This window comes from Nyctereutes procyonoides, unplaced genomic scaffold (assembly GCF_905146905.1).
Source record: "Nyctereutes procyonoides isolate TBG_1078 unplaced genomic scaffold, NYPRO_anot_genome, whole genome shotgun sequence".
In the NCBI taxonomy this organism is placed as follows: Eukaryota; Metazoa; Chordata; class Mammalia; order Carnivora; family Canidae; genus Nyctereutes; species Nyctereutes procyonoides.
This window is the reverse complement of record NW_026575129.1, coordinates 2,211,692-2,239,210: the sequence shown is the minus strand read 5'-3', so window position 1 is coordinate 2,239,210 and position 27,519 is coordinate 2,211,692. Positions and strand designations below refer to the sequence as shown.

Genomic DNA, 27,519 nt, shown 5'->3' with positions numbered 1-27,519 from the left:
CTTGAGAAGATTCATCTCTTACATATATATTACTAGCCTATCAACACTGTTGTGATATGAGCTAGCCAAATCAAAACATATAAACCATACTATAATAATCTTCAGCCTTTTTGGTGGTATTCATTGCTGATATGTTCTAAGAGACACTTTGTTTAGCCAGCCAGCCAGCCAGTCAGATCTTTGAAACTAAACATAGTTTCTGGAAATATAGGATATTTGGACAGCTGAAGTTTCTTGTTATTTTACCATTTTAAGTTGCTAGGTAGATTAAAAAAAAACACCCAAATAATTTATTAGGGCATAATCACTAATATTTGGGTTTTAAGGAATCCTCAGCTCATGTTGTCTGAGAAAGTTAAATAAAAAATATACAGTGTACTTTCAGGATGTGATCTCTAAATTTTTATGTAGAATAACTGTTAGGATTCCGTTTTCATTGTTATCTATCCTCTGAAATTTCCTCTAGGCTTTTATTACATAGTTAGAAGAATCTGCAAAAAAGGACATCTTGTAGAATAATGATCATTGTGGAAATGCTGATAGTTTGATTATATTTTCCCCACAGTGATGCTCCCATATAAATCAGTTGTTTAATGATGTAGTAAATGTTCTGTAAACAGGAAAAAAATTAGAGCCAAGTGTATCAGTTATCGATTGCTCTCTCAAATACCACCCCAAACTTGGTGGTTTAAGACAACCTGTCATATACTTATTAATTGCAGGCTAGCTCTCGGTCTAGCCTCAGCTGGGTGGTTTGTTTTTTGTTTTTTGTTTTTTTTAAATCTGTACCCTGATCAATTGATCTTGTTTAGGTTTACTTACTGCATCTCTGGTCAGGAGGTAAATTGGCTGGGACTGGATGGTTCTTATTGGACTCAGCTGGGTGCTTTCTCCATATGGTGGCTCCGGTGCTTGTGCACATATTGATGATGGAGTTCGAATACGAACAAAAGGACAAACCCTGATGTAAAATTCTTCTCAAGACACTATTATTTTTGCTGCTGTTGTGTTAGCCAGAGTGAGTCAGGAGCTGGCACAAGTTCAGTAAGTGGATAAATAAACTATCTCCTGAGGGGGGAAACAATTAAGTGCTGTTAATGCTGGTGGACATAGAAAGGAAGAATAATGGGTGGCCATGTTTGCTATCTATCACAGTGAATCTAAGTGTCTAGAAATAAGTGAAAAACCTACATTTTGGCTTTGCAATAAAATGAAGATACTATCAAATGAGTCACATTTATTCTTTGTGCTCAAGTCCTTACTGTGTCAAAATTTACATCTAGTTAGGTAGAAGTTTTTCTGCCAAAGACCTGTAGAAGTTTCAATGTGTGTTTTGTTTTAAAAAATTTAATTCTGCACTGAAAAAAAGAAACCCAAAAGACTCACTACTGGTAAGAAAGGTATAAGAAATCTACAAACTACATAAATACTTATTTGAGTAAAGAATGTAGCATTTTCATTCTTAATTTAGAGTTTAGAATCATCTTTACCATTGCTAATGTACATATTTTGTGCATGATCAAATTACAAAAATATTCCACTTTTTTATGTTTTTATTTAATTTTTGTGGACCTTACATTCTGGTTTTTTGGTCAGCTGTTGTAATCCAGGTTTCACGCTTCAGGTCTTTAGATAATATCATTTTATTGAGAATTTTGCAGAAGGATTTTCTTGTTTTCTTGGTGGCTCAGCTAAAATCAGTGAGTGGAAAATTTTCACAGATTGGTTTTTGAAGATACCAAATAAATCCTGTATAACCTAACAGACAGCTGCCTTTTCTTTTCTTCTTTAGTGTTTTTTGAACATAAAGTGAGGGTCATATTGATTGGGAGATCACTAAAGAAGGCTAAGCCTCAGCAAGAGTCTTCCAAAAAATGGACTGTGCTAAAATTACATGTAATACTCTAGTATTTGACACATTAAACTAAACTGAGTTCATAACACATTTTAAGAATAGTTTTCTTTGTTGCTTATTTGACCATTCCTTGCTCCTCCAGGAAACAGACAAGGTTCTGTAGGATGGTGATCATGACTGGAAAAGAATCAGGTGACCCATGAAATGCCAGACTGGAGAACAAAATGTGCCCCTAGGAAAGCTGGTGAAGCTGTACATTCACAAGACACTAAGGAAACTCAGTACAGTTTGATAATTCACTAACAGACACACAATATTTTATATCTTTAAGAAAATATTCTTAAGCTAAGGTTATTTTTCTCACTAACATTCAGAGAATAGAAATAATCAAGATGACTTGACCCTTTTAATACCTGAGTTCCCTGCAAAGCTGATAGCAAAATGGAATTGGGCACACAAATGGTTTATTAGAAGCATCAGTTAAGGAAAAAGGGAAGAGCAGGATTAGACAAGGGGAGCTATCTCAGACTATGATGTAGCTCTGACAAAGTTTCTCTAGGCCCAGTGGCGAATTCTGGAGGAAAGAATGCCCTTTAGAGGAATTCTATGTTGGACAGAAATAATCAGGACTTTTAACCTTGCCTTACTTAATTATTGGCTGAAAGTCATCCAAGAAGGTGCTTCTGGAGTCCACCACCTTGCTAAAGTTCTGTTGGCTGGGAGCCAGTTGAAATAGTATGACTGGCTTGAAAGCCGAATGGACCCTGAAGTCAACAGCTGGAGGCAGATAATCACATTCCTCAGCTGGGCATCATCCTCTGTTGAAGGGGCATCTGCAAGATGTGTATTGCCTTTCCTATACAAATTGTATCTTGGAATCAGTAATAATCAATGAGAGGAAATTTCTCTTCTAGAAGAATTCAAGCTAGGAAAAATCATGAAATTGGAATAATTGTAATTTTGCAACCTCTGATAACAAATTTAGACAGTTTATTATGGTTGTTAGCATTACATGTGCACAAAAGAAAGACTACCAGAAATTACATTTCCTGATGGAGTATACAAACTCCCTATGAAGTGGGCCTACCAAAAAGTCCAGTTTAAATCTGATTAAGTCTTAGATTTGTCAGTTTACCAGAAATACAGGGGATTAGAGGTGCATGCTGAATGACTGCATAGGGAGGTAGCTGGCAAAATCCAGACTATGAGAACTCTATGAGACAAATGTTTAATTGCAAGGAGAAAAATAGAAGGAATCCATAGAATAAAAGAGACTTCAGAGGTATATCAGCCACTGCAATTATGAACTTTATTTAGATCCTGCTTCTCATAAACTTAAATATCATGAGACAGGGAAGTTTGATCACTGAGCATGTGATGACAATAAGGAATTAAATGGTAACTCTAGTCCTGATATAAAGGAGTTCTTAAAAATACATATTGAAATATTTACTGATGAAATGTAGTTACTTTATTTGCTTCAAAGTAATCTGCAGAGAGGAGCGCTTGGATATGGTACAGATGAAACAGCATCGGCCATGAGTTGATAATTACAGATGAGGAGTACCTGGGATTTTTGTTATACTGTTTATACTTGTATATATATATTTAAATTATCCATACTGAAAAATTGAAAAATGATAAATATTTGATATAGAGGAAATAAAAATGCCAATTTAAAAGGTATTTTTGTTTCAGAGTAAAACTTTTTCTAAGGTATTAGGTGGGGAAATCACACAGATGGAGCTGAACATAAAAACTAATAACTCACAAAAAGCTGGATTAAAGGATGTTGGCTTTGATATACAACCCTCGTGGGGCAGAGGGAGGCCAGGGATGTTTCTCTAGTGTTAGAGATTCTTTCACAGAAACTTGAGCTCAGATGAATGGAGGTTCCGCCTAGTAGAAGTCACAGAGAGTTTTGGTTTTCTAATGTTTGTAAACTTTGATGTTTCAGCTTTCTGTGTGTGATTTGGGGGCGGGGGAGAATTTTCAAAGGGTTTACCTTTCTTAATGACCATGAAAACTATGGAATGGTCCCACCTTCATTTTATGTGAGCTGAAAAAAGGACCTTAAACATTCAGATATTAGAGTTATGTTAATGTATGCATTTTTCTTATGCAAGAAAAAAAAGTTTGGTGTTCAAGGAAATCTGTTGAAAGGATCAGTGATGTCAATGTCTTTTTTTTTAATTTTTTTTAAAATTTATTTATTTATGATAGTCACAGAGAGAGAGAGAGAGAGAGAGAGAGAGAGAGAGGCAGAGGCATAGGCAGAGGGAGAAGCAGGCTCCATGCACTGGGAACCCGATATGGGATTCGATCCCGGGTCTCCAGGATCGCGCCCTGAGCCAAAGGCAGGCGCCAAACCACTGCGCCACCCAGGGATCCCCTAGTGACGTCAATGTCTATGGCTCATGAAAAGGCTTTCAAATTCCCTTTTACTTCTCTTACAAGTCTCCACATACTTCTCTGATTTTATTCAAGTAGTTCTAGAATACAAGATAATGAAAACCTATTTTATTTTTATTTTTTTTAACTTTTATTTATTTATGATAGTCACAGAGAGAGAAAGAGAGAGAGGCAGAGACACAGGCAGAGGGAGAAGCAGGCTCCATGCACCGGGAGCCCGATGTGGGATTCGATCCCGGGTCTCCAGGATCGCGCCCTGGGCCAAAGGCAGGCGCCAAACCGCTGCGCCACCCAGGGATCCCTGAAAACCTATTTTAAATGAGAGTTTTGTATTTTTTCAGTTTGGTTTTTGGTATTGTACCATTTTTCAGTTCTATTTTACTATAAAAATATTTTAGTTGCATCATGTATTAGAAATTACATGTGGATTAGGTGGGGAGCTGGGTAAGCACAGGGATTTTCTTTATTGCCATAATAATGTCCTTTTTTCCCCCCAGGGCTGTATGATTATGTAGATACTGAATACAAGAAGTTTCATGGACCATACTTTTCATTATATCCTTTAAGGTTATATTTGAATTTGTAGCACCCTTGACCTAATTGAAATAAGTTCAAATGAGTAAGAACCATTAAATGAGCACTTAAGTAAGTAATAGACATAGGAATTATTTGTGAAAATATTTTGTTTTATACAAATCTTTGTGGAACTTTGCTATACTTTTCAATTCATAGTTGGCAAGAATGAGAGTACTTTCTCTGAGATGTTCAAAGGGAAGGTGTTTAAAAGGAATGATTTCTATAAATTGAAATGAGTATAAATGAGAATTCTCAGTGGGCTCATGATCTGGACCCTGTAGCATTACTTAGTAATGTAGACTGAGGTCTTCAAGGGCAAGAACTATCCTATTGATTTTTACTTTCAGTATCAAATATGTATTATCAAAAATACATTTAATTATATTTATGCTTAATATATAGTTACTATATAATATTTCTTGAATGAGTGAATCATCAACTCTCACGATAAATTTAGTTCTCATAATTAGAGTAGGAGGGGATGGAATATTCTAGAAGCTCTGGTATAGGTCTTGATTAAATCATGCTTCACCTTGTTAAACTTCTTTTCATGTATATAGTTTTGTCTTAGTCATTTAATTGTATATGCTCAATGAGTATTTTTAAAGACATGGTTTCAAGTTGGAGGGTATACTTAGGTATGGGATGGGACAGGAACATGAAAAAAAGGAATTTACTTATGTGTGTGGTGGGTTTCTGAGTTTTAATTTTTTTTACTTTTAATTTTTCTTTTGACAGTATATTGATGGAAGGAAAAAAGTGAGGTTACATTAATACACTTAATGATTATCTATTTCACAGATCCCTTGCAACACTTAAATGTTTGCTTATTCATTAATTTACTCATTGAAAAATCATTTTTTGGTGCTTTAAACCGGCTAGAGATAATCAGAGATTCTAGAAATCTAGAATTTAGACTAGAAATATTATAAACATCAATAAATATGTCAATTACTATATTTCATTGATTCTAAGATGTTTTTTTTTTCCTATTTTAAGATCTCTGAAATTTGGAGACATCATATAATTGATGGTGTGTTGGGTATAATTGGCAGTATTTTTTCCTTAATAGTACATAAAATAATAGAATGTCTTATACTTGATCATATCTTAGATTGATGAAATCCAATACATTTCTAAACAATGAATTTGAAGATCTTGAAACAGGAACCACATGTAATTGATCTTGACATTTCCCTGTCACCTAGCATGAATCTCACCCAATACATTTTGTGCTAATTAGCAAAGAAGCATTTCTCTTAAAACCTTAATTATAGACTTGAATCTTTGGATTCTATGAATTTAGAATGTTTAAAAAAATTATTCTATATAATTTTAATGCAATACAGCCACAATTCTTCCTTCCATTGAATAGTTCAGACCTCACTGGTATTTTAATTACTCGTTTTTTATACTTCATTACTTCTTTTTAGCAATTACAATGTATCTACTATTAGAAATTCTTGGGTTGAATTTTCATTTCTGATTTGCAGATGGCTGAAGTGTGTGCTTGACTGATTAGGATGAACTGATTATAGTTTAAGATAAACTGATAAAGTGTAGCTAGTTTTCAATTATCCATCCTAATAGCATGGATAATTGTAATTTGCGAATGATCTCCCAACCCTTTATTCGTTATTTTATGGGAAATACTAATTTGTGGCAAAATTATATTGATTTGCATTTCTAAGCTTCATGTTTTCTCTTTAGGGGAGCTAATAAAAATACTGAAATGGCAAAAAAAAAAAAAAAAAAAAAGAAAGAAAGAGGCAGCAATAGAATAAATAAGAAAATTGAAAGTCCTGAATAATACACCAACTGGGTAATTGACCTCTGAGTAATAAAAAATTGGCTGTGATTTCATGCATTACTATTGAGCATTGTTTAGATTTAACTTTTGTTCACTACTGATTGAATTAAAGTTTGAGGTGAAATGCTCTATATCTCATTTCTAAACTCTGAACCGTTCAATCGTCTCTCATTGTGAACTCATGAGGTTCAGACATGATAAAACAATAATGAGAAGTTAAAAATCAGGGTTAGAAAAAGTATGTATTTTAAACCTGCAGTCTTCTAGAAGGGAGAAAAGCAATTATAAGAGTTTCAGGAATCAATAGAAATTGATGTTTTATACCAAAGAAAACTTAAGACCTTGAGTCCTGCCTCCCCACCATCACTATACAAATAAAAAGAAATCAATAGGCCTAGAAACATAAGCTATTAAAGATTGACATCCAGCAACTATTTTTGATACTAAGGCATTGTTTAGTTTTCTGATTCAGAAAAATAATGTTATTAAATAAATTGTATTTTTAATTTAAAAATGATTGTTTTCTTTTAAATCTCCAGATCTTTTATATATTTCATCTTGAAATAATAAATGTTAGGCACGAATTTTAAATAATTCTGCATGTGATTTCTCACTAGTTACTAGGAAGTTCTTAAAGGTCCTCTGTTAAAAAGATAGGTAGCTCTCTATTTTAAAAATTGTTAATAGGACTTTGATGAGGATGTATTTGACCAATTTCCCATCTCCTGGATAATCTCTTAGCTCCCATAGTAGGAGATGTAACTGAACATAATAGGAGATGTAACTGATTTAGAAATCAGTACTGAATATGGGAATTGTCAGAGCCAGCGAAGACAATAGTTATTTATGGGACTCTGAAACTGAGCATGAGAAATTAGAACTTGAAGTGCAGTTCGGAGTTTTAAGGAAATTATTATATGATGAAGTAGTGAGATTTTATGGATCTTATATAGTAAAATTCGTTAGAACAGGTACTCTCAGGAACAAAGTAACTTTTGTGTCATAGTGTACCAGTTCCCCAGTGACAGACCTGTTTGACTAACAATATTTCCTGTAATGAAGACATTCAAGGCACACCCAGATTTTGTGAAATGAACTAACAATTTTGCAAGGAACATTTTTTAAATGCCATAACTGCTAGTGGTTTGTTATTTATTAATGGTTGTTAATTATAAGGGGCCAGTTAATACACAGTTCATACTGGCTTTCTATAATACCACTTTCTTTCTTTCCTATTCAGAAAACAAACCGAATTTAAGTGAATGAAAGGGATATGAGAACAACTTTGGATCAATTTTAATTCATTAAAGAATCATTTACAAACTTATGTACTACATTATTAGTTACTTGACATGTTTATGGTGTGATTCCTGTATACCACTGTGTTGGGACATTGCTTGAGAACAGTGCTTGATATTACTATAATCCAGTCACTATGTTTAATCCTGTATATAACAAATTACTTTTCTTGGCAAGTGTTTGTATCATGGATATCTTCTACTCTACAAAATTGGTCCTTTATATATATATATATATAGTGAACAGGAAGTGAAGAGGAGAAAGAAGCTATAACTGAGTTCATCACAGCTCTTTTTCCATGCAGGAAATAAACTTTCCTTTACCTCTTTGCATTTCAAGCATTTTCACTAATAAATAAAACAAAAAACTTCACAAAACGTCAGAGCCTCCAAACTAAGAACACAATATTTACATGGAATGACCAAGAGCCAAGAGGAGCGAAGGAGAGATCTTGGCTTTAAATAATAAAGTTAAAGTATATTTACAGAGAAAAATAATAGAAATAACAAAATTATCTAAGGACATGTATTCCTTTGTTGCAGTCTTGAAATATCACTTCCTATCAGTGAAGCTGAAAGTGATAGTTTAATCATATAATTTTAAAGCCAAGAAGGACTTTTAAGATTACTTATAGGCCTCCCTCATTCTTTCAGTTTTAGCAGTTGATTCATTGTAATGCTGTGAATGGTTTTATTTATCTTTGGATCAGTATCTGGCATAAAACATAGAAGGTAGTCCATAAATATTTGTTGAATTAGCTTAACTAATCAGCATTAATATTGGTCAAAACACCATTAATGAATTTTGATAGTTCTTAGTAATTTTAGCACATAAATTTCACCAGAATATTTTAATTTTTTTTTTTTTACCTTTTTTGTCTACCCAGATTTGCATCTGCTGGTGATGATGGAATTGTAGTTGTGTGGAATGCCCAGGTGTGTATTAATTCTATGTGAATTGTGTAATAAGACATCACTGTATAATTGAGTTTGCATTTATAAACACTATCTGAGTGTATACCTGCGTTATCAGTATACTGAAACTACTTAATACTTGAAAAGGCTACTTAGGATGAATCTGTTTAAAATGGGAACCAATATTTTTCTATTATAAGAAAGTTTTAATCTTATTGAGCAAAATTTTAGTTATCAGCAACTATACACTGATTCTGAAAATGAAATCAAGTGTTGATTTTTGTGGGAGATACGATTTTTATTCCAAAATTATGATAACATAATAAAATACTCCTCTCATGTTTGACTTTAATAGGAATGTAATAAAAGGCTAATTTGTTTTTCAAAAATATTTAAGCCTTCACCAGATTTTTTCCAGGGCCTCTCTTCCTCGTCTTGTGATACTCACGGTATTTTCTTTTGAAGCATTTATCTTCTGTTATATCAGTAGTTTTCTGGTCTGACTCCGTCAGATCCTCATTTCTCAGTGGCTTTACCAGTGATTAAAGCAATTATTTAACATTATGTTCACCATGTTCATGAAATCCTGCAACCTTAGAAAGATTTACAATTTATGTTATATTTACGTTGGATTTTTACATGTTTACTACTTGGGAATATCAGAGACTGATTGATAAAGACATTGAATGGATAGGAATAGCTGTTGGTGTTAGAAGTGGAGTGGAGACTGACTTTATAAGTGGTTGATCTGCTATTGGATGTGTACAGTATATAGATTGTGCTATTGTTATGCTAACTTTTATTTCCTTCAATAGCACTTTAAGTTTGGAGACTTAGATAAAGAACTTGGATAATGAGGACTCCCTATTTTTTCCAACAGATTAGTTACTGATATTTTTATGTATGATTTATGCAATTCTTTTTTTTGATTTATGCAATTCTTAAAACCATATGGAAAGAATATTCCTTTAAATTTTCTTTTTTTTCCTTTAAATTTTCATATAAATATGCTAAAAATTAGTATTTTCTATTAGAAAATAAAATTATTTATGGCTACTCTTTGAGTACCTGTTTAGATTCTATTTGATTGTTTAAAGTGAAGTTACACATCTAAGTAATTAAAAATGAAATTATGTATTTTCTATATGATTCTTAATGTTGTCATTTAAGATTATTTAAGTTGTGAATATGATATGAGCCTATTATAAAAATTTTTATTGATATTTCAGACAGGAGAAAAACTTCTGGAACTTAATGGACACACTCAAAAGATAACAGCTCTTATTACATTTCCTTCCTTGGAAGCTTGTGAAGAAAAAAATCAACTGATCTTGACAGCCTCTTCTGATAGAACAGTTATTATATCCTTAAATCTGGAAGAAAGTGAAATAGCTGTAGTGACCCAAGGGACCAGTACATATATTATTCGTTTTTAGCCTTTTGGGACTTGTCTGTACATTCATTTTAGCAAAAATGATTTTGTTCTAGCCTTCATGATACACTTCTTAAAAGTATTAGGCATCTGAAAAGTATTAGGCTGGAAATAGATTAAAGACTTATTCTCGATGGAAACCCCATGACTAAAGCTGTTCTTTCCAGAGTTACTATTATATCAAGTTATAGAAAATGGAGAATTTGGACTTAAAAGTACTTACTTAGCTCAGTTTGCTTTTCAATCTCAAGAAACAAAGATGAGTCTGACTGGAGAATAATTCACATTTTTGTCTGTACAGCATTGTACAGCAAAAGAAATGTAATGTCCCCAGCCCATAAGAACCTTTTGAACATCTGAGCTTGGCAGAAAAGTGAATTACCATCTGCTCAGTGTTTAGTGTTTAAAAGCAATTTTAGAAAAGTAAATTCTTCCCCCCTCATACTTTTAGGTAAAAATTTAAGATGTGACAGCAATGGTAAAGTTTTCTAGGGCACTTAATGTGTTCTGTTTAACATATAGTACATCTAATTTTACATATATTCTATATTACATATATTAACACGTTTAATTCTTATAATTATTTTTATTCTCATCTTTAGATAAGAAAAGAGAGACAGAGAGGTTAAGTGACTTGTCCTAGGTCATACAGCCATTAGAGGGCAGATGGCAAGCAATCTGACTGCAGAGTCAGAACTCTGAACCACTGTATAATACTGCCTTCATAAAATGTTTTCCTTAGGGAGGCCTGGGTGGCCCAGTCAGTTAGGCATCTGCCTTCAGCTCAGGTCCTGGAATTGAGCTCCACACTGGGCTCCCTGCTCAACGGGGAGCCTGCTTTTCCTTCTCCCCCCTCTGCCTGCCACTACCCCTGCTTATTATGCTCCTGCGCGCACGCTCTCCCCCCCCCCCCAAATAAAATATTAAAAAAATATATTTTCCTTAAATTTAGCTTTTAATGTTTGTATGAGGAATTGGTTTTGTAAAGGCTTTAGCCAGATACTTTTTTTTTTCTTTCTTAGCCAGATACTTAATGGAAACTGTACTTTAAAAAAAAATAGTATCAGAGATTCACTTTATATAGTCTTTGCTTATCTGAGAATTCTGTTTAGTTTCAAGCATCAGGGGAGTAAGTTCTGGAGTAAGCCCAAAGGAGTAGGTGTTTGCTGGGCTTCTGTAGAACCAGGACAGACCTTATGACACACTTTATTTATTTATTTTTAAAGATTTTATTTATTTGAGAAAGAGAGTGCACGCCCATGCCCATGAGCAGGGGAGAGGGGTCGAGGAAGAGGGAGAAGCAGATTCCCCTACTGAGCAGGGAGCCCAACAACACTGGGCTGGATCCCAGGACCCCCGGGATCATGACCTTAGCAGAAGGCAGATGTTTAACTGACTGAGCTACCCAGGCACCACATGACACACTTTAAATGAGTTCATTAGTTCAGGTGATTTCGAGACAGATTGTCAATATGTGAAAAAAATTTCAAGGTAAGATTTACATGTGGTAAACTATTTTGTGGTGATGACAATATCGCATAAGCAATATTACATGTATTTAGATCAGAATGACTTGACTGTTCCATTGTGGCAAATATTATATTAGGAACTAAAGCTTTTTATTTGTTTTCAGTATTAGAATAATCTCCAAAAATAGAATTTAAAATACTTTGTTTTTATTAGACCATTCCTAAGGTACTTTAATAACGCTTAGAGACAGTTATTAAATTACTACTATAGTAAAGAGATGAGTAGCTGAGACAGTATCGATATGAACTTTACTTGTAAATGATAATTTAGAGAATTATTAAAAATAATTCCAGGCTGCTTGAGCCTCCACTATTAACAAACTTCATTAATTAAATGTTGAAGATAAACTTTTAAGTGATAAAGAGTCTACCCATATACATATGTGTGAATGTGTATATGTATGTTGCATCTATGTAAATGTGTGTTCAGACATGATGTAAAATATATATTACCATAGGAAATGGGGTGAAAATTTGAAAATTGTTACACTCCTTAAGTTGTGCTAACCTTGGACACTTAATGGAGGCCCTCTAATTATTTTAAATACGTTTACCAGTAAGTACACTGTAACTGGCTTCTTGGCATTAGTATAGCAGTAGTAAATCGTGCCATGCATGTTGAAGGAGCTTTCAATAAGAATTAATGGAGTCGATAGTTTTTACTATAAATACTTTATGTTGAATGTTTATTAGATTATGGTAGACTATTTTGGAGAATAAGGCTTAAAAATTAAACACTTGCACTATTTAATACCTATAAATATTCAGGATTCAGACCATCCTGTTCATGTTTTCTGATAGTTTGATAGTAAAATTTGCTTCAAACTTATTTTACATTGTATGCCTGCCATGCTATGGATGACTCACTATATGATTTAATTTTAGTAATAGTATAAATGCTAAATATTTTATGCTTTAAAGATTTTTCTACTTGAGTTTGTAACATTTGCAATTAATTATTAGAAAAGTTATCTCCTAATTTAGATTTTAATGTTCTGTTTAGAAATTATTTCTTAACAAAAGTTTAGTTATGGGATTGTGATACTGGCAGACAAGTTCGGAAAGTATCATGCTTCCAGTCTACTGTAAAGGTAAAATTTTAAGCTGTTATTTTATGGTAATAATCTTTTTGTCTCAGAAAAAATGTTTAATAAGTTAGATGAATTACTTTCGTTGGTTTTAAAATTATTTCTTCCATGTATACCTACAGTTATTCGATTCTTCTAAGACTGGATTGTTGAGAACTTATATATTAAATGCTAGAATGTTTGAATTTGAAATTAGATCAAGGGGTAAATATATAACAACACAAGGAAAAGGATAGCACCTAGGATGTTTACTTTTAGGAGGAGATGTTGCTGAATGACTACAGCAGTAGCTAATCTGTTTTCTTTGTACTTTGAACTGAAAATGTGGATTTATTTGGCCCTCAATCTCTGCTTTTTATAAGGTCATAAAGATAAGACATATCAATTACTTTCAAAGAAATGTTACGTGGCTAATTGGCAGCTACTATTAACATTTATTTTACAAACAAATATTAATTGGGGCTTATTACATGATAGGAACTCTGCCCCATGTTGAAGAAACAAGCGTGGAGAGGACCTGGTTACTTTGATTCCTACAGTAGAAATTGTCGTAGATGTTCTTAGAAAGTGCCACTGCTTTTCAATAATGTCAGCAAGTTTGGGAAAAGAGTCTTATGTGTTGTTTCCTTGTTTATCTTAAAGATAACTTGTCTCTGTATTGGAGCTAACACTCCTTTTTTTCTTTAAATGTAAAAAGACTTGCTGTATGCCAGTAATCGATGTATTTAATTTTTTTTTTTCCCTAAAAGGCAGCATCTGTGGTAGCCATCTTGTACTACCGTGCTATTCTAATTATCAGTTTAGTAGTCTCCAGGGAAGAAAGTGCCCAGAAATGCTTGTATCCAATTTAACAATGGACTATCTTTGAAGAAGTCACTAAAGTATTGATTTGATGAAAATTTCTGTGTTTTATTTGATCTGAGAAGATGCTTCTTTAAGTTCCTTGAAAAGTAGTCTTGCTATTTGACAGAGATTATTAGGTTTCAAATGAAAATACATGAATTGAAGGAATAGGGAATAGGAACAGGAGAAGTAGTTTGATGTATTCTGGACAAATTCCTTTAGTGAACTGTTACAGGAACTGATCGTTAAGAAGTAACTTATTCCAGTATGCTGAAAGTACTTTTTAAAGAGGTTTTACTGTAATGTTAGTCAGTTAGATGGTTGTATCTACTTCTCCTGTGATCATGTTTCATATAACACATTGTTAAAAATAGCATTTCACTCACTTTATTTCGGTGGTCCAATTCTTATTGAACAGGTAATTTATCAAATTCAGATCCCTAAGAAATATAAGAAATATTATTTATTTTTTGAGCTAGTGAAGTTTTTATAAGGGTTTGTGTTAGCAAGGAAATGATGAAGTTGGCATTTTTATTGCAGTTGAGAATATAAATTGATGATATTCCTAGAAGGCATTTTGACATTATTAATGAAACTTTTTAAATGATTACATGAATTGACCTAGAATTTTACTTACAGAAAAGTCTTTAGAGCAAATAATAATAAAAAAACTTAGAGATTTATGAACAGAAATGTATATTACAGATGTATTTTATAAGCAGATGATTGGCAGTATCCTAAATGTCTTACAGGAAAATAGTTAAATTGCATTAGTTACCTATGCTAAAAAAAAGTATTTCAGAAAATTCATAAGGAGTTTGAAAAATTTTTAAAAGATGTTAAGTGACAAAAGAAGTATGTTATTCTTAACAAACCAAATCAACAACATGGTTTATACACCATGATTAAATAGACTTATCCCAGTTCAACATCTGAAAAATCAATAACTAATATACATAGTAAGAATAAAGGACAGAAAACATATTATCATCCGAGTAGATGCAGAGGAAGGATTTTATGGACTTCAGCACCCTCTCATGGTATAAGTAGTCAACAAACTAAGAATAGATGAGCATTTCTTCAGCCTAAGAGAAGACATTTGTGAAAATCCCAGAGTTAACATCCTAGTCATGGTGAAAAACTGAATACTTTTTCCCCTGAGATCAGGAACAAGACAAGGATGGCACTGTTCAGTATTATGGGCAATAAAAAATATATAAGAGGCATCCATATTGGAAAGGAAGAAATAGGGCAACCCCGGATGGCTCAGTGATTTAGCACTGCCTTCAGCCCAAGGTGTGGTCCTGGGGTCCCGGGATCGAGTCCCACGTCAGGCTCCCCACATGGAGCCTGCTTCTCCCTCTGCCTGTGTCTCTGCCTCTGTATATGTGTGTGTGTGTCTGTCTGTCTGTCTGTTGAATAAATAAATAAAATATTAATAAAATAAAATAAAGGAAAGGAAGAAATAAAACTGTATTTACAAGTGATATGATCTGTATACTAAATTTTAATTCATAACCAAACTATTAGAACTAATAAATTTAGCGAGGCTTCAGTATATGAAATCAATGTACAATATTAATTGTATTCCTTTCCACTAGCAGTGAACATCCAAAAATAAAATTAAGAAAAAAATTAAGAAAAACTAAGAAAATGAAATGAATTTATAGTAGTATCCAAAAGAATAAAATACATAGGAGTAAACTTAAAGAAGAAATGAGAGTTTTACATCAATAAGTATAAAACAATTTTTGAAAGAAACTAAAGAAAATCTAAGGAAATGGTTAAGTCATTCCATATTCATGGCTCAGATTTAATATTAAGATTGCAGGACTACCCAAAATGATCTGCAGATTGGACACAATCTCTGTTCAGGCGTTCCCCCCACCCCCTTCCGAAATTGGCAAGCTGATCCTAAAATTGATGTAGAAGTGCATGGGACCCCAGAATAGCTAAAACAATTTTGTTTTTGTTTGTTTGCTTATTTATTTTTAACAATTTTGAAAATAAAGAACAAAGTTATAAGATTCAGAGCTCCCAATTTCAAAATTTACTGCAAAGCTGTAGTATTCAAGACACCGTGGTACTGGATAAGGATGACATACAGATCAGTGAAATATAATGGAGTGTCCAGAAATAAAACCTCACGTATTTGATCACTTGATTTTCAACAAGATGCCAAGACTTTTCAAAAAGAGCAAGAACAGTCTCTTTAGCAAATGATGCGGGATCAACCAGATACCCACATAGAAAATATGAAATTGGATCCCTACCTTATGCCATATATAAAAATTAATTCCAAATTGATCAAAGATCATAACATAAGAGCTGAAACTGTAAGACTTTTAGGAGAAATATGGGAAAAAATATTTGCGATCTTGGGTTAGGGATCTTGGATAATACCAAAAATATAGTAACAAAGTGATCAAGTGGATTTCCTCAAAACAAAAAGTATTTATACTTCAAAGAACACTATCAAGAATGTGAAAAGACAACCCGCAGAATGGGAGAAGATGTTTGCAAATCATATATCTGATAAGGAACTTGTATCCCGAATATAGAAAGTACTCTTAAAACTTAACAACAAAAAAAGACAGACAACCCAATTTAAAATAGACTATGTGAAAGACATTTCTCCAAAGAATACAGGTGGTTAATCAATAAGCATGTGAAAAGAAGCTCAACATCTTAGGTATTAGAGAAATGCAAGTCAAAACCATAATGCAGTACTATTTCACATACACTAGATGGCTAATATCTAAGACAGGTAATAAGTGTTGATAAGGAGACATTGGAACTTTTATATGTTTCTGGTGGAATTGTGAAATGGTAGAGCCACCTTGAAAGTTGTTTGTTCATCATAATGATAAACAGAGTTACCATTTGGCCTAACAATCTCACTCCTAGGTATTCCTATTTCATTGTCAAGAGAAATGAAAATATATGTCCACATATAAACTTGATGTGAGTATTCATGGCAGCACTGTACATATACAAAAATAATCTAAATGTTCTCCAACTGAGAATGGACAAATGCACTGAATGCATACAGTGGAATATTATTTGGCAAAAGATAGGAGCAAACTATTGATATATTAAACATTCAGAAATTAGGCAGGGTAGGAACTCTTGAAATACAAATTACATTGATTATTTTCAACCCTCTTTATTCCAGCAGCCATAAATTTTTAAAATTTTACTTATTTGAGAGAGAGAGCGAGAACAAGTAGGGGGGGAAGAGACAGAGGGAGAAGCAGACTCCGCATTGAGCAGGGAGCCCCGTGTGGGGCTCTATCCCAGGACCCTGAAATCATGACCTGAGCCAAAGGCAGACGTTTAAGTGACTGAACCAACCAGGTGCCCCTATTCCAGCACCTTTAAAAGCAACCCCACCCTCTGCTTAGACAAGACTACCAGAACATTTTCCTTTTCTTTTTTGTTTTTCTCTGTCACTCTTATCCTTGTGCTCACTCAGAGTCATGGATGGGAAGAGTATAATTTAAGGTGTGGACTTTAAAATACTGTTAAATGTAGAGGACTCATTTTCCTCAGTTAAGGATTAGATGATACTAATTTGAAAATCACATAAAAACCAAAGTCATCTTTATTTTTAAAGAAAGTTTATTTAAGCCTATTTAGATTATAGATTATCTATTACTGAGTATCAAATTACCTCAAACTTAGTTGCTTAAAACAATAAATATTACAGTATTTATGGTAAGGAATAAAGAGCAGCTTAGCTGAGTGGTTTTGGCTCAGTGTGTATTATGAAATTGCTGTCACCTGAAGGCTTGCCTGGGGTTGGAGGTTCCTAGGGGGCTCACATGCTTGGTAAGTTAGTGCTGGCTGTTGTCCAGAGGTCTCACTTTCTTGCATATGCATCTTTCCCCATATGGCTGCTTGTATGTGTTTGCCCTAGAGTGAGTGATCCAAGAGAGAGCTAGGAGGAAGCTACTATGTCTTTTATGATTTAGTCTTGTATGTCACACACCATCATCCCTTCTGCCACATTTTATGTGCTAGAAGTTGGTACATTGGAGAGCCTGCATTCAAGGGTGGGAGACTTAAGCTTCACCTCTTAAGAGAATGATAGCAGAGAACTTGCAGACATATTTGAAAACCACCAATGAATGCTTGAGATTCTAAACTGATGGACATTTCACATGAATTTTGCAGTGTTTAATTGTTCTTCAGAGACTAGATGTTTGGCTTTCTGGTGGGAATGACCTATGTGTGTGGAACCGAAAATTAGATCTCCTGTGTAAGACCAGTCACCTTTCTGATACAGGTAAGAAAACAAATCAAGGTAATTATGAACTGTGATTGATAGGCTTTAAAAGATATAATGAATCTTCAAAGAGACGTTCCATGAATACAGAGGTTAATATAGGGGATTTTTCTTTTCAATTCTAAATATATCTTGTAACCATATTTCTCCAGTTTAGGTTTATGGTTGTATAAAGTAGATTTCCATCCCAAATTAGAGGGAGAAGGCTCCCCTGTCCCCCCTTTTTTGGCTTTTGCTTCTCTTCTAACAGAATTTTGCAAAAGTGGTTAAGAAAAACCTTTTCATTTATGCTCTTGGGGTCTGTTCCTAAACTGAGTTTGATGAGCACACTGACATGTGGAATTAAACCTTTCTGATTTTCTAATAGCATTTTCTTCATCTGTGAGGATATTGGACTTTTATTAGATTCCAGAGGATGACTTCATTTTACAATTGGTTTTGCTATAAAGTTTATGCATTGTGCAAACTTACTAATAAAATTCTGTTTCCTCAGAATTTGGTTGATATTTTTGCTTTTAACAGAAGAAAATCAGTTTTGCCTTCTGATAGCAAGGACCTTAAAAATTTGAACTAAAAACTATTCAGAGTAAAAATATTTAAGTGTAAATGAGTAGAGTAATAAGCTTGATGTCATGTGATACACTGTTAACTGTGTTTGTTTTTAAAAGTAATCCGATAAACCCATGGATATCATAGCAAGAACATAATTAAGCGTACTGATGTCTTAAAGGTAGCAGGAGCCTTGTGAACCAAGTTTACAGTTCATACGTGGAACTAACTTATCTCCACATAGATATTGGAAAATGTCAGAAGACTAACCCATGATGTCTTAGCAAAACTAAATCCATTACCTTTCTAGGATTTACAATTTTATCTCTCAATTGAATGCTTGATCATTAGTAATCTTGGTGGTATCTGAATTGTATTTTCATATTTTCTATTATCATGAGTTTTATCTGTTTATTTACATGTATATTTTCCTTTGTGTTTCTTACACTGACCTATGGTTACCCGTGAATTTTATTCCATGAATTATTATAAGTATGTTATGAAATACTGAAATCAGGGATAACAAGAATGTTTTATATGTTAATAGAAATAACCACCCATTCAATCTCCCATTCTTTTGCAAGTTATCTTTGAGTGATGTTAAGTAATCACAGTATTGCCCTATTTATCAGTGTCTCAAGAGATAGTAGAAACCTTTGAGAAAATCTTATAGAAAGCTTTGAGAAGATCATAGCGTACCATTGTTAAGCTTTTTGTGATTTGAGTTTTCCAAATTACAGAATGCCTTTGAATTAGCTGTGGTCTTAGACCTTTGGCTCATGAAGCTCCTTTTATAAGCCTTGCTTGATTTTAAGCTAGGAGGGCTTCTGGGGACAGTTATTCTGTATTTGGAAATAAGCAAAGATAATCCTGGTACAATGCAATGGAAAAAACCTTGGCTTACAACAGGATATCTTCCCTTTTCCAGCAATATGTTCTCTGATTTGTGTATTAAATTGCTACTTCTAGATTGCTGTTTCTAGTGTTTTCATTATTCGATAAACCTTTTTTTATTCAAGTATAGTTGGCACAGAATGTTACATTAGTTTCAGGTGTATAACATAGTGATTCAACAATTATATGTTGTAGTACACTTACCCCAAGTATAGCTATCATTTGTCACCATACAATGTTATTATAGTACCTTTGACTATATTCCTTGTGCTGTACCTTTTATTCCTGTGACATTGTTTCGACAAGCTGTTTTCTGCACCTAGAATTCTCCTCTTGCTACCCTTTCCCTGCTCTCTGTCTCTATTTCTTTATCTTGTATCAGGGTTCCTTCCCCCTTTCTCTTACACTATGCCCTCCTCCTCCAAGTTGGAAAAATATAAAGCATCCTGTCAAAACAGCCCTACATGGAGAAGAGATTTAGGTTAGAAATACTACCCACATCACAAGAGGGCTAGTTTTTTGTTGGGTGGGAAGATAAAGCAAATGAGTAGAATATTTTCCAATTTTGTGTATGTTATAAATTACATATATATTTATGTGTGTGTATATATGTATTATATATATTTCATAATGGAAAAATAACTTCTTAAAAAGTTCTTTTTACCAACTTGTTTGTAGTTCTGAATCTAATGTATCAGTTCTTTAATTCTTGCTGACAGAGTAATAATGGTAACATGTTTTACAAAAGTTATGGTTACCCTGGAGTCATTTCATGATTCAGCTGTAAAAAGATAACTCTTCCAGTAATACAGGAATTTTGCGAATGTACTAATTGATTATAAACATACTATTTGAAGGCCATGTTGTTAGCTGTTGACTGTTGTGACTTAACTCACTTATTGCCAGAGTGCCTGCTCAGGCTTTATGAATTTACATTGAAGAAAATGCCAACTTTACATCTTATTTAAGCTAGCCATGTTGTGAATGATAATGGTGGTTTTCATAAGGGATTCCTGTTAAAAAAGTGGACCATAATTGTGTTCAAAGAGCATATCTTGCCCTTAGTAAATCAGTGTCTTCTTTACGTATCACATACTTTTCACAGAATCATTTTCCATGTGTCGGAGAGCAAGAAGTGTGGTGTAGCAAAATGTGTGTGCTTTATTGTTATCACCCCTCTTATGGGAACACTGATATAAATCTGAGAATGTTTTTATTTTATATGTAATCCTCAAAGAAAATAATTTGACCTTTGCTTTATATATTTTTTAAGGGATCAGTGCTTTGATCGAAATACCTAAGAACTGTGTTGTGGCAGCAGTTGGCAAAGAACTGAGTGAGTAGGACTCTTTTTCTTTTATTCCTTTTTTAAAAAACTTAAAAGTACACACATTTTGGAAAGATAAGCTTTTAATTTAAGAGACATCTGCCCCTGCCCCAGTGTTGGTCTCCTGTGATGGTTGAGGTGATGTGGAGACTGAGACATTTTCAAGAAGACATTAGGTCAGTTTTTGTGCTTCATCTAACATAGCCAAGTGGGGGCAGGGTAACCCCATATGTCTGACGCCAGAGAAGGCTATTTACATTCCACAGTCTTTTCTGTCGCTGAACCATAGTCATACACTTAGCAGACATTTTAACCATATAAAGCAATTGTCGGCATTCTGGAAATTAAAAACTTGAGTTGGATGGTTGGAGGACAGTCTTTGTAGGAATTCACTAAGGCAGCGACTATGGAGTTTTTGCCTCAGGAAGCCAGATTGGGGCCTATTGTCTTGGGAGAAGTTTATACCTTTTCCTTCTGAGTAGTAGGGGGCCTTCAGAGCAGAGGGAGGGAGTAGCAAAAGGAATTTTTTAAATGTACTAATTGATTTATAAACATGCTGTTTGAAGGCCACTAACTGTTGACTCTTGGCTCTTTTACTGCCAGGGAGCCCATAGTAAAAATAAAGCCTTTTGTTCCCACTGCCTTTTGAATGGAATTTGGGTGCCCAGATATGATAGAGTAAGCATGTTTCTTAAAGGTTGCTTTTTTTCTTGAAGAATTTTTCTGATGTATCCCAGAGGGCATTTGATGTTGCTTATGCTTTTTCCACAGACCAGACCTGAGATGTGCAAATGCTAGTACAACATGAGCTAATTGTTTACCATTTATTAAGTGCTGTTTGCAGGCTCCATTGCCTTGCAGCCAAAATTTTCAGCTGACCTTCCCATGTTAATCATGTCAGAGAAGTAATTTACTGGACCCTGTGCTTATCCTTTTTGTCATAGAATAGTATCAAAAGACACTATAATTCTGTGTTTAGTTTTTTTTCTCTTCCTTGTAGAAATGTCATTTTCTCACATTTTTTATCATGCTAGAAATCTCCCTTGCTCTTCCCTGCCTTTCTCTTGTAGCCAGCCAGTCACTTTGAGTTATGCTGATTTTACTACGTTAGGTAGTGGTTCTCAGGTTTTACTGTGCATTTAAATGACCTCGAGTGCTTGCTAAAAACACAAATTACTGGGGCATACGTAGAGTTTTTAATTCGGTAGGTCTTGGGTGGGGCCTGAGCTTCTGCATTTCAAACACATATTTTGGTATTGCAGGAGGTTGCTGGCTGGGGGCCATACTTTGAGGACTGCTTCTCTAAGTGTTTTGATCGTCTTCTTTCCATCTCACTGCTCTTGGTTTATTCAGACTCTCATCTCCCCTCTTGCCTATTATGTTGTGCTAGTCTCCTAACTTAGCTTCTTTCCTCTCCTCCACTCTGGTCCTTCTCCAATGCCTTCTCCTCCTCCAGTTTAGGGCTTCTCAGATACATTTTCCAGGAGGTGCCAGAGTTGATCTGTCTAAAAGGCAGGCTACCCTTCTGCTTAAAACCTTCAGTGGCTTCTATTGCCTATAATGGTCATTTCTACACTCTCAAATTTCTCACTAGTACAAAAGTTTTACTTCTTGGAGATGAACATAGAATTGCCAGGTTTTTTTTAAAAAAATATTTTATTTATTTACTCATGAGAGATATAGAGACAAAGGCAGAAACATAGAGGGAGAAGCAGGCTCCATGGAGGGAGCCCAACGTGGGATTTGACCCCGGGACTCCAGGTTCACGCCCTGAGCTAAAGGCAAATGCTCAACCACTGACCCACCCAGGTGCCCTGAGTTGCCAGATTTTTATTTTGCTTAATAAAAACATTAAAAACAAAAAACTATCATTTAGCACCCTTGTTTTTTTAAAATTACTTTTTAACAAAAACGTATGAAGAACATGGTCTCAGCAAAGAAGAAGAGTTTAAATTGAATATATTACTTTATACAAAACCGATGTGACCTTATTTTTTCTCATTTTTGCCCTAGATGAATGAGAGCTTTGCCCTAGAGGACCCATGTAAGACCAGTAAGATAAAAGTCTAGACTTTTTAACATGTCAAATCCAGTCCTTTATTTTCTTTCTCCTATCTCCTTTGAGTTCTGTATCCCATGTCTGTCAACACTGACTTGCCCAGGATTCTCTCCTCTGATGTGTTCTCACCTCTGTGCCTTCACTTCTCCTATCTCTTTGTGTCAGGTTTTTTCCTCCTACTCACTGCCCTCTTTAATGTTGCTAATCCCTACTTAATCTTTAAGCTTCAATATGGCTTTTTTTGAGGATAAAGGCTTCCTTACCCAATAATCTCTGCTCTCAAAAGTTTTTCCTCTGTATTCTCATAATCGCACATGCGTCTTTTTACTTATGACTTTATTTATTTATTTATTTATTTATTTATTTATTTATTTATTTATTTATTTATTTAGAGTGTGGGGAGGGGCAGAGGGAGAAGGAGAGAAAGAATCTTAAGCAGGCTCCACACCGAGTATGTAGCTTGACTTAGGGGTCAGCGTTCAGTCTCACAGCCTTGAGATTATGACCTGAGCTGAAATCAAGAGTTGGATGCTTAACCAATTGAGGTGCTCTTCACTTACTACTTTTAAATAAAGACTTTAGGCAGCTGCTTGGCTGGCTCCGTCAGAAGAGTGTATGACTCTTGAGCTTGGGGTTGTGAGTGTAGGCCCCACGTTGGGTGTAGAGATTACTTAAATATTAAAAAAAAATACTTTTGTTTACTTTTTTGTTCTCTCCTCACTCTTCCCCTTCAGAATGTGAGCTTCTTGACAGCTAGAGCTTTTTATTCATCTTTTTATTCATCAAACAGATGAGAGATTTTTACTGAATGGATGAGTAATTGAGTCAGTTCATTGACATGTAGTAGAAACAACACTAATACCTCAACAGAAGTTAGAATATCATCTTAAAAAAGGGAAGAAATTAAAGTTGATTTTATTCAGAAAATAAATTGTAGAGAATAGGTAATCTTAAAAATGAGGTTCTGCATTTTGTTAGTTTTATCATAAAATACAGTGCCATGGGCAGCCCCGGTGGCGCAGCGGTTTGGCGCCACCTGCAGCCCAGGGCGTGATCCTGGAGACCCTGGATTGAGTCCCACGTCAGACTCTGCATGGAGCCTGCTTCTCCCTCTGCCTGTGTCTCTGCCTCTCATTCTCTCTCTGTGTCTCTATGAATAAATAAATAAAATCTTTAAAAAAAAAATACAGTGCCATTTTTCCTTACATTAAAAAATAAATTCCAGGGGTGCCTGGGTGACTCAATTGGTTAAGCCTCCAACTCTTGATCTCAGTTAAGGTCTGGATCTCAGGGTCTTGAGTTCAAGTCCTGCGTTGGGCTCTACTCTGGGTATGGAGCCTGCTTAAAACTAAATAAATCAGTGAAAAATAAAATTAAAAATAAATCTCATTCTCTGGAAGAGAGTACCTTTTCTATTTCCAAGACCCATTTGTGCCCATGTTCTTGGTTTTAAATGTTCCATACCAATTTTTCTTTTTCTGTGTGAGGGCAGGCTCCTTTCAACAGGAAATACAATTTCTTTTTTAAGATTTTATTTATTGCATGTGCACATGAGTGGAGGCAAAGGGGTGGGGAGAGGGAGAGATTCAAACAGACTCTGCACTGAGTGCAGAGCCTAACTTGGGGCTTGAAGTCACGACCCTGAGATCAGAACCTGAGCCAAAACCAAGAGCTGGGCACTTAACCAACTGAGAGACAGTACCCCTCAACAGGAGATAAAATTTCTGAGTGCACTTGTGTGTTTCAGTGACTTTGAGGTTTTGCTAGCTAAGCAAGGCTATCAGCTCTGAGATTTCATCTTGATTTAGAAGACCAAGCTCTTTCTTCTTAACCCTTTTTTATTATTTATTTCTTTGTTCTTAAAAGATTTTATTTGAGAGAGAGAGAGAGAGTGCACACAAGTGTGGTGAGGGGCGGAAGGAGAAGCAGATTCCTCGCTGAGCAGAGAGCCCAATGTGGAGCTCAATCCTGGGACTCCAGGATTATGACCTGAGCCAAAGGCAGACACCCAACCAACGGAGCCACCCAGGCACCCCGCTTAACTCTGTTTTAGAATTGACTATTGCTTCTCTTTGTCTTCGGATCTAATTTATATTTGTTTTCCTTTCCTTGAAGTTATTACATAGGTGACCCTCTGAATACTTGTCTATAGGGGCCATATTTCTGAATTCACTGAACAGTTTCATGTTATCTTTAGCCCTTAGTAGTTTGTAGAAATCTACTTGGTAGGTTTCCATTCCTTATCACTATTCCCAAGTTATTATTTCTGTTAGTTTGATTAAATAGTACATTGCCTGTTATTCCACAGTCCCAATCTCAAGATCATTAGTAGTATTCCAACTATAAGTAGAATTTTAACACAACCTTGATAGGTATCAGGAGGGGTTCCCTTTGTATTTACTGAAAAACTTTCTTTTGACAGCCACAGTTTGAACGTGAATGGCTGTCAGAATGATGTAGCTTGGCTAGAGGTGTGTCAGTTGGCAAAATATTGTCCAGAGACAGAAAGAAATGTGATATGACCAGTTTTCCAGAGAGGAATGTGAGAAAGAAAAGAGACCTTAGTAATTATCCACCACCTGGAAAGGGTATGGGTTCTGAGACCTTCCCACTTCTTAGACCTTAGTCATCCTCATCTGTGAGCACCCATAGTACTTGGTACACTGGCTTATCTATAGCACTTAATACATTGATTATAAGGTTATTTATAAGTCTCACTCCCACTCTAGACTGTGTTTTAGGGCAGCGCCTGGCCTTATTCACATTTGATGTCTAAGTTGCTGGAACATAATTGATGTTTAGTAAATGTTGATAGAATCACTCCTGTTGATTTGATTTTTGGGTTTTCTGTATTGATTAAAGTTAGGATTTGTACAAGTTTAAAAAACGCTGTTTATTACAGTCAGATAATGAGTAAAGCAATACAGTGAACATCTGTTATAATCAAAAGTATATTGAAGGAATACACTGAACATCTGTGACACACAAAAACTATGAGGTGTGTTCTCAGAGAATTTATAATCTAATAGTTTATGCCTAAAAAAAATAATAGCAGCTGAAGTCTTCACTGAATTGACGTTTGTAGCTTATTTTGTAGCAGTGCTTACTGACCTGAGAACATGGGTAGAGAAAGCTGGTGATGGAGATTATTCTAGGATGTGGACCAGTCACTGGCCAAGGAAAGAGGGAGGCAGGATAGCCAGATTTGTACTGAAGCCCTAGACAGGATGGGCACTTGTGGGTTTAGGAGAGTTTTTTTTTTTATTTACTTATGATAGTCACAGAGAGAGAGAAAGAGAGAGAGGCAGAGACCTAGGCAGAGGGAGAAGCAGGCTCCATGCACCGGGAGCCCGATGTGGGATTCGATCCCGGGTCTCCAGGATTGCGCCCCGGGCCAAAGACAGGCGCCAAACCGCTGCGCCACCCAGGGATCCCTAGGAGAGTTTTAATAAAGGAATAGTTGTATACTCAGGATTTTAGTAGATCATCTTAAACATCTCAAGCATTTGAAAGAAATACTCTAAAGTAGTCTGAATACGGCTTTCTCTGGAAATGAGTTTTTCAATATTTTAGATCTTTCTCACTTAATGAAATGTTAGCTTTTTTAGCAGAGATAGAATTGTCTTCTTTGAGCATTTTAATAAAATTATATCTGTATTTTCATTTAGTAATTTTCCAGCTGGTAGCACCCACAGGAGAATCACTAGAATGGGATATTCTTGAAATTAAGCGCCTCCTTGATCATCAGGATAATATTCTCTCATTGGTTAATGTCAATGGTAAGCTTATTGTTTGCATGTCTATATTCTATAAAATTTTGTACTTGTTAACAAAACCTCTTCTGAACTTTAGTCTTTTTTTGTTTTAGGATTCTGTAATTACCATCATTAAAATAATGCTTTATGCTAGGAGGGATCAGCATAGTGTGAGATTTAAGCCAGTGGGACTGATAAAGTTTTGTAGGTTGGTAGGTCTAAGATGTAGTCATAAGAAAAATAGAGTAGGGCAGAGAAAAGAGATGATGGAGGGAGCATGCTTATCTCACATGCCGTGTGGTAGCTGTGGGATGACCATCATAGGCTATAAATATTAATGCTTAGTGGTATTTCAGCATTTTTGGCAAATAGTCTGGCTAGGAGTCTTGGGTGGCTGAAGTTTAATAGTCTGGAGGAGACTGTGAGAGAATTGTGAGGATGCTCTGAATATGATATAGTGGGAAGACTGGATTGCAATCTCTGGCCTGAACCTGGGTTGGCTCCTCTGGAACAATATTTTGTATAACCATGAAGCAAAAAGGAACGAGTACAGACAGCACCAAATGTAGTCTCCATTTTTATGCCATTGAGTCACATTTTCAGATACATGTATGAGACTGTCCTTTCCAGCTCCAGAATGCTCTTCCCTGATAGCCATCTTCTTACACAACCACCTGCAAGTCTTTCTAAAGATCAGATTGTCTGTGGTGATAGAAGTTAACATGTTGGGAGCAACCTTTTATTGTTCTCTGGGGGCTCCTGTTTTCTGTAGCCATGAATGGCACCACAAAAGACAAGTTCCTTTTTTTTTTTTTTTTTTAAGACAAGTTCTTATTTGAGAGACCCTCTGACACAAAGCCCTAACTCCAAGGCCCTGGAGCTGCTAAGA

The 27,519-nt window shown here is 35.0% G+C and overlaps 1 protein-coding gene across 4 annotated transcripts in view; it reads left to right on the top strand.

Moving 5' to 3' along the window:
- Positions 1–27,519, top strand: part of WDR41 (WD repeat domain 41) — a 44,795-nt gene that overhangs the window by 4,567 nt on the left and 12,709 nt on the right. For 3 of the 4 annotated variants that reach the window (XM_055342268.1, XM_055342265.1, XM_055342266.1), the window contains exons 3-8: positions 8,839–8,887; positions 10,096–10,227; positions 12,856–12,918; positions 17,935–18,046; positions 20,763–20,825; positions 26,544–26,654. In XM_055342268.1, the coding sequence (XP_055198243.1) occupies positions 8,839–8,887; positions 10,096–10,227; positions 12,856–12,918; positions 17,935–18,046; positions 20,763–20,825; positions 26,544–26,654 (530 nt within the window). The remainder of the gene's footprint in view (positions 1–8,838; positions 8,888–10,095; positions 10,228–12,855; positions 12,919–17,934; positions 18,047–20,762; positions 20,826–26,543; positions 26,655–27,519) is intronic. The other variant, XM_055342269.1, reaches the window with a different exon arrangement.